A 7444-nucleotide genomic window follows, 5' to 3' on the forward strand; every position below is an offset into this window, starting at 1 on the left:
TAACAACGCTTATTCACGAAAATCACAATAGACGTTGTAGAACGTATGGCGCGAATTTTACTAAAATTAATTACAACGGTTATGGTTATATAACCATTGTTATAAGTTTTAACAACGGGCCAAACATGCACAACCGTTGTTAATAATTTGGCGCAAAATTGGCGCAAAGTTAGTGAAAAGTAATCACAACGGTTATTTTTTAAAATCGTTGTTAAAACTTTTGAACAACGGTTTTTGTTTAACAACCGTTGTCAATACTTTCCATACTATAAACCACACAAACACAGATCAGCTACAGCCACAAAACACAAACCTTAACACAAACACAAACACAAACACAGACAAACACAAACACAAACACAATCACAATCACAAACACAAACACAAACACAAACACAAACACACACTTTCTCATCGTCTCTTTCTCTCTTTCTCATCGTCGCTTTATCATCTCGCCGTCAGTGTTGGTTTCATCGTCTCTTACTTTCTCTAATTATCAGGTAAATCTCGCCGTCACTGTTGGTTTCATCGTCTTTCATCGTCATTATTTTCTTTTTCTAAATATTTCATTTGCATGTATGTGTTTTTATCGATCATTGTGTTATTTCTCTAAGTATTATTCGCTTAATTAGCTAGTAAAACAAATTAAATAAAATAAAACAAAGAAGAAGCAAGATGATAGAGAGGAATGCATGATAAACTTAATTAATTAATATATATATATATATATATATATATATATATATATATATAGGGTCGAGATCCGGTGAGAACCACCCATATAATGAGAACCATGAGAACCACTTAACAACCCTTGAATCTAATAATACACAGGCTGAGATTAACTCAACCAAAGCCCAAACTTTTTCGCGCGTCCTACCCAAACCCAACTAATCTTACTCATTTTCTAATTTTGCTTTCTCTCTCTTCTTCAACTCATCTCGTCGACTATGAAAACCTTCCGCCATCAATGACGCCTATTCGATAATCAAACCTTAACTTTCTCTACAATCGAACGATAAATTCTTCGACAATCAACCTTTCGACGCTGCTTCAATCAATGACGCCTTTAAATTCGAGGTAAAATTTTGATCTTTATGATTATTTGTTGTGAAATTAGTTGATTTAGTCGATTACATTAGATTGTTCGTGAAATTAGGGATTGATTAACCGATTAGAATTCTGAATTGAACAATTATGCTTCTGAATTTAGGATTTCGACAATTAAATTGGGGAAACTGAGAAATTAGGGTTAGGGGATTTGAGAAATTTGTTGAAACCATGAAATTAGGGTTTGATTCGTCTCTTAAGTTTCTGGATTGATAAATCATGCTTCTGAATTTAGGATTTCATGAATTAAATTGGGAAACCGAGAAATTAGGGTTGGAGACCGTTTATGTGCATCAAAATCTTGTTTATGTGCATCCAAATTCCTGTTTATATGCATCAAATTCCTGTTTAGGTGCATCAAAATGTGATTTTGTGAATCAAATTGGCTTAATTCAGAAATTAGGGTTTCATGAATTAAATTGGGGAAACTGAGAAATTAAGGTTGGAGACCGTTTATGTGCATCAAAATCTTGTTTATGTGCATCCAAATTCTGTTTATATGCATCAAATTCCTGTTTAGGTGCATTAAAAAGTGATTTTGTGAATCAAATTGTTCTAATTGAGAAATTAGGGTTTCATGAATTAAATTGGGGAAACTGAGAAATTAGGGTTGGAGACCGTTTATGTGCATCAAAATCTTGTTTATGTGCATCCAAATTCCTGTTTATATGCATCAAATTTCTGTTTAGGTGCATCAAAATGTGATTTTGTGAATCAAATTGGCTTAATTGAGAAATTAGGGTTGGAGAAATTGTGAAATTGCCTACATTTGTTAAAATCAGGGACTCAATTTCATGAATTATACTGTTGTATTGTTGCTTATTTAATTTTTGACATTTCTTGTTGCAGCAATAATGACAAAGACAACTCCTCAATACTATCACAAACTTCTTCAAATGTCATTACAAACGAAGGAGCGAATGTTGAAGCTAATGCATGTCACCTATATTAGAAATATCTCAATAATAGCGATTGAGAATGATGTTCCTGAAGTTGTGACTTTCGAATTTGTTGAAGGTACAATTCTATTCATCCTGGTAGTTGCTTGATGTTTTCAGCTTTTTAAAGGTACATTTCATATGCTTTTGTATCCCTCGCCTTTCTTACTTTAATTGCACCACATATGCGAGATATCATAGTAGAGGAGGCGAGAGGACGAGGAGGCGCGAAGGTTCTTCAAGCAACACGAATCGGGTTTTTGAGTGTCTCAACCATCTTAAGCCTGTTATTGGTATGCTATTCGATAAGCTTGAACTAGGTGTTGAGTTTTATGAAGCATATGCAAAAGAATCTGGGTTTGTGACTAGATTAAGCTCACAAAAGTCTAAAAATGGTGTCGTTACGCATAAAAAAGTTGTGTGTAATAAGGCTGGAGTATGTGAAGCGAAAGGGAAAAATCACAGGAGGCAAAGGACTAGGATAGAATGTCCTTCTTGTATTAAATTTAAGCGAATTTTGGAGGAAGGTCCTGATATGGGTAAATACCAAATATATGATTTTCATGAAGGTCATAATCATATGCCACAAACACCATCAACAATGGTACATTTGACACAAACGAGAGAGTTGAATGTAGTTCACAAAAAAATGATAATTGACAACTCCAAAAATAACATAGGTCCAGTTAAGTCGTATAGGTTGTTCAAGGAGTATGTTAGAGGTTATAGGAATGTGGGTGCGTCATTGGAAGACTTTAAGAACTTTTCTAGAGATATCAAAAATTATTTATCAGAGGGGGATGCTCAAATGCTTATTGAGCATTTTATGAAGATAAAACACATGTGTCCATCTTTTTATTTTGATTTTGAGGTAGACGAGATAGGTCGATTGTCACATGTGTTTTGGGCTGACCCTATTAGTATTAAAAACTATTTGCTATTCGGGGACATGACCTCTTTTGATACGACCTTTAGAAAAAACAAGTATAGGATGATATTTGGTCCTTTTACAGGCGTGGATAATCATAAGAGATGCGTGACCTTTGGGGCTGGACTTATTATAAATGAGAGTAAGGAGTCCTTTGCTTGGCTATTTACGAAATTCGTAGAGGCTATGGGGGTCGTCATCCAGTTTGTATGATAACCGATGAAGATGCGGGGATAGAAGAAGGAATGAAATTAGCCTGGAAAGACAAGGTGCAACACAGATATTGCATGTGGCACATACTAAAAAAGTTGCACGAGAAAGTAGGGCTGTAATATGTAAAGATACTTGAGTTCTGAAGAAGATAAACCGATGTGTTTGGAGCGAAGATGTGGAGCCGTCTGAATTTGAGGAAAGGTGGACAACAGTAGTTGAATCTCATGGGTTGTCGGATAACGAGTGGCTTAAGGAGAAGTACAACATTAGAAATATGTGGGTTCCAGCTTACTTTCGTGATCTGTTTTTTTAGGAGGCTTGATGAGAACGACCTCCAGTCGAGTCGAGAAAACCACTTTTTCAAAGAACTTCACTAATCCTAATTTAACCCTAGTTGAGTTTTGGATGAGATTTGAGAGTGCAATGGATGCTCAAAGATGGACTCATTCGAAACTTGTTGCACAATCAAAAAACTCCTTCCCCCAGTTGTCGACTCCATTAGCCCTAGAAAAGCATGCATCAGAAATCTACACTCCAACAATTTTCGGCGAGTTTCAAAAGGAAGTCGAAGCAGCTTGCTATTCATGTGGTGTTGGGGATAAAGAAAAAGATAAAACCTATCCAATTCTATACACAGATATCATAGATCAAGTTCGAAATAAAACGTATAAGGTTGGTTTTAAGAAGGATGATGTTTCAGTGGTATGCACATGCAAGAAGTTTGAAAGACATGGAATGCTCTGTCGATATGCTCTGTGTGTCTTTAAAGATCGGGGAATTCAGAAAGTTCCAAGTGACTACCTGCTTAGTCGGTGGAGCAAACTAGCAACCTGCCAGCCAATCGTCGGCCCTAATGGCCAGTTGCTTGCTGATTGTACATCAATGGATGTACAGAAAAACAAAGTTGGCGAGTTATGGTCAGAGTTGTTTACTTGTGTGGCACTTGTTGAACAGAGTCCTGGGCATTGTGATGAGTTGCTTGGGATTTTGCGTGAGTTCAAGGAAAGGGTAAAAATTACCCCTGATGAAAGTGGAAATACTGGTATTGCAAAGGTAAAGGACAAGAATGCTGAAATTGGGATGCTTTTAGGAACAAACATGCCTAGTGAGATTAAGGTTTTGCCTCCAAGGCAGTGCAAAAACAAAGGCTCGGGAAAAAGGCTGATCTCACAAAGAGAACGAGCTGGGGAAGTGACCAAGAAAGCGCTAAGAAAATGCAGGGCCTGTGGGGAGATGGCGAACCACGACAGTAGGAATTGTGACCGAAGGACAACCGACAATGAGTAGAGTAATTTTTTATTTTACCTTATTGAAAAATTTGGGAATTTTATTTTATTTGATAGATATTGGACATTTGCCTTATTGAATAATTCGTGACTTTTTATTTTATTTGATAGATGTTGGACTTTTTTTCTTCAAACGAATGAATGCAACACTTCTAGAATGTAAAGCCCGAGTGTTTCTGTCACCATTATTTCGTGCACATATAATGGTATTTCATGCACATACACATGTATTTCATGCATGTGGAACAGTTTTTCATGCACACATTATGCAAGTAACGGTTTAAGTTCTCATTTTATTTATAGCGTTTTTAAATTTTACTGTGCTTTTCCGTTTCATTGATTCATTATTAATCACTCAATCCATGGTGGGAAAAAATTACAATAAAGCAGCAAAAAAGTCGCATAATTCAAACTACTTGTAACATCTACCGTAGTAAATAATGAGCTGACCAAAATGCTACCATTTTTGTAATGAGATGATATGCAATTACTGATGAAACTCGAACGCTCCTCCTAACCCGAGTTTGTCGTCTAATAAACCTGTTTTTCATGCATGCACACTGTTATTCCATGCATGTGGAACAGTTTTTAATGCATTTACGATGTTTTCGCATTTCATTACAGACCTTTTCGTTATCCAATTTTGAAAATTGTCTCTCGTTTTCGTTGCCTCGTGACATGTTCGTTTTCCAATTTTGAAAATTGTTTCTCGTTTTCGTTGCCTCGTGACATGTTTCTAGAATTAGTCCGGAAACATGACTTCATGTCTTACACGCCTTACATATTCCAAAATCTAATATGTACTCTCAAGACTTAGTGTACTACATATTCCAGAATAAACTCCACAAGAAGCTAATATTCCAGGGTCTACTCCCTTTGTACATCCCGCGACTCAAGGAATCGGATAAAAAAATGGCAAGGTGTTTGAATTTTGGATTAGGTCATCTGCCACTCCCTTTGCACATCCCTCGACTCAAGTGTTTAGAAAATATCACCTAGGGATAATCCTACAAAAAAACGGGGGAAAATATCATTACGTCAAAGTCACTCCGAGACAGAATCTAATGAAAAGAAGATTAAAAGTAGGCAAAATTTAAATTAGGCATTCAAGGTTCTTTATATTTACCTGTCTCTTGTTTCGCTTCCATTTGATGAGACGTGCAATCATACTCGTACCATATTCATCCAAATCCTACGTAAAAATTTTATTTGACAACAAATATTGAAATGCTTGAAATAAAATATACTGAATAATGTTTACAAAAGTTTGTTTAAAAATTTATACCTCGTCAGAACGCTCATCACTCCATGATGCTTGATCACACAAATTTTCTAGCCACTTTAACAAATAAACTCCACAAGAATACCCATTCTTTTGTTGAGGCACTTGCACAACCTCCCACTGAAAAGTCTTGATCTCCAACAACCTTGTGTATCTTGGAGAGTCTCTTGCGATGATCTCCAAAGCAGGCAGGAGCTATACAAAAACAAGACAGTGAGTGATTGTGATTGTGGTATAAGGCTATTTAATGCACATGCAAGGGTATGTCATGCACATAGAAGGGTATTTCATGCACATTAAGATCACCAACAGTATTTTCATTCGACAATGCATTTTGGGCGATCAAAAAATCGCTGTTGAGCGACCTTCCTGGATATAATAAGTGAGGGGTAACATGTTTTTGTGCAAAAACTAATAAATCATACCTGTTCAACTAAAAATTTTTGCCTGACTTCACGGCGCCTGGGCAGGTTGGAGTCGAGTATGAAGTTCATCCTTTTCCCAAAGTCAACAACGCATGCAAACCAATGTGATCTCTCCACACAATAAGGAAAGAAAGCCTGAAATATTACAAACTAGTCAAGTAGGATTTATCGACTTCAAATGAAAAAAGAATGCATTCGAAAAAAGGAGAAGGGAAAAAAAGTAAGAGAATATTTATTTACCAGTTGGGTTGTGTTTAGATTGAGGGGCAAGTAGTCAAGTAGGACGTATTGACTTCGAAACCCCTTTTTACCGACAACTCCCTGAAATTTGAGAACATTTGTCAAAATTCTTTGTCATTTCAAAAACCAAAAACAAGCATTTGACACAATAAGGAATATGAATACCTTTATGATTGTCGGAAAATACACAACACTCGGGTTTTCGATTGTAGTACGAATACCAACAGCATCAATAACCATATCCATTACCCAATTTCCTGTCAGCAAGGTCTGCAGCGCGTCTTGGGTAACTTGCAACCAATCAGTTTCTACAACGACCTCACTAATGATGCACATGTTGCAATTAGATTAGAAAACACGGAACATCAGAGAGTGGACAAAAACTGAAGTTTTTAGAAAGCTGTATGGTCAGTTAGAACTTACTCCTTGTTCTTCTTATTATTCCGAATATAATTGATCAAGTGTGCATCTGTATATGGTAAATCATCATGTGGCGCTTGATTACTGAGAAAAGGGGAAAATAAAAGCTCCTTTATTAACATGGAAAAACGGAAAAACGGAAAACAAAGCTACTTAAAATTTCGCATTACCGAAGCTGAACGCCATTCTTGTAGTCCTTTGCTGCAGCCGTCACTTGAAGTTTATAAGAGTTGTATCGCCAAGTTAGTATTTCATTGCAAACCCTCACAACATAACGTGTAACATCAACTCTCTGAACAATAACAACAAAAGAAATCAACATCAGTGACTTCATATTTAATGCACATACAAGGAAAGGTTGAATTAAATAATACAGACTTACTCCCTTTACGACCCACCTTTGAACCTAAGCGTCCCTTAGCCCCGTTGTACATCTCCATATGACGCATGAGGTAGATTCCAGTATCATGCTCGACATCAACGGCAACGTGCGGAATATACAACTTAGGAATCAAAAGCCATGAAGACACCAAGTTTGGAATCTTACTTGAAAGCGTACCCAACAAGTTCTTCTGATAAAGGTAAAACAATGACAAGTAAAT

The 7444-nt window shown here is 36.5% G+C and overlaps 2 protein-coding genes across 2 annotated transcripts; one reads left to right on the forward strand and one right to left on the reverse strand.

The window, feature by feature from the left end:
* The first annotated feature begins 1964 nt into the window (after positions 1 to 1964).
* On the forward strand, positions 1965 to 4476 carry LOC141628639 (uncharacterized). The gene is made up of 2 exons (XM_074441748.1): positions 1965 to 2127; positions 3827 to 4476. The coding sequence occupies exons 1-2, from the start codon at positions 1965 to 1967 to the stop codon at positions 4474 to 4476; spliced, it is 813 nt and encodes a 270-aa protein (XP_074297849.1).
* Positions 4477 to 5470: 994 nt separating this feature from the next.
* Positions 5471 to 6758, reverse strand: LOC141628640 (uncharacterized). The gene is made up of 6 exons (XM_074441749.1): positions 6588 to 6758; positions 6423 to 6503; positions 6183 to 6317; positions 5761 to 5952; positions 5602 to 5667; positions 5471 to 5482 (listed from the first exon to the last, which is right to left on the reverse strand). Exons 1-6 carry the CDS (start codon positions 6756 to 6758, stop codon positions 5471 to 5473), a joined length of 657 nt encoding a protein of 218 aa, XP_074297850.1.
* Between the last annotated feature and the right edge of the window lie 686 nt (positions 6759 to 7444).

This window comes from Silene latifolia, chromosome Y (assembly GCF_048544455.1).
Source record: "Silene latifolia isolate original U9 population chromosome Y, ASM4854445v1, whole genome shotgun sequence".
Classification (NCBI taxonomy): domain Eukaryota; kingdom Viridiplantae; phylum Streptophyta; class Magnoliopsida; order Caryophyllales; family Caryophyllaceae; genus Silene; species Silene latifolia.

Excerpts from the sequence above, each read along its gene's own strand:
- LOC141628640 (XM_074441749.1), bottom strand. The coding sequence starts at position 6,758 with ATGTGCATCATTAGTGAGGTCGTTGTAGAAACTGATTGGTTGCAAGTT. Across the intron at positions 6,504-6,587 it reads ATTTTCCGACAATCATAAAG|GGAGTTGTCGGTAAAAAGGG; the intron begins GTATTCATATTC and ends CTCAAATTTCAG. Across the intron at positions 6,318-6,422 it reads ATCTAAACACAACCCAACTG|GCTTTCTTTCCTTATTGTGT; the intron begins GTAAATAAATAT and ends GTAATATTTCAG.
- LOC141628639 (XM_074441748.1), top strand. The coding sequence starts at position 1,965 with ATGACAAAGACAACTCCTCAATACTATCACAAACTTCTTCAAATGTCA. Across the intron at positions 2,128-3,826 it reads GACTTTCGAATTTGTTGAAG|ATATCATAGATCAAGTTCGA; the intron begins GTACAATTCTAT and ends TTCTATACACAG.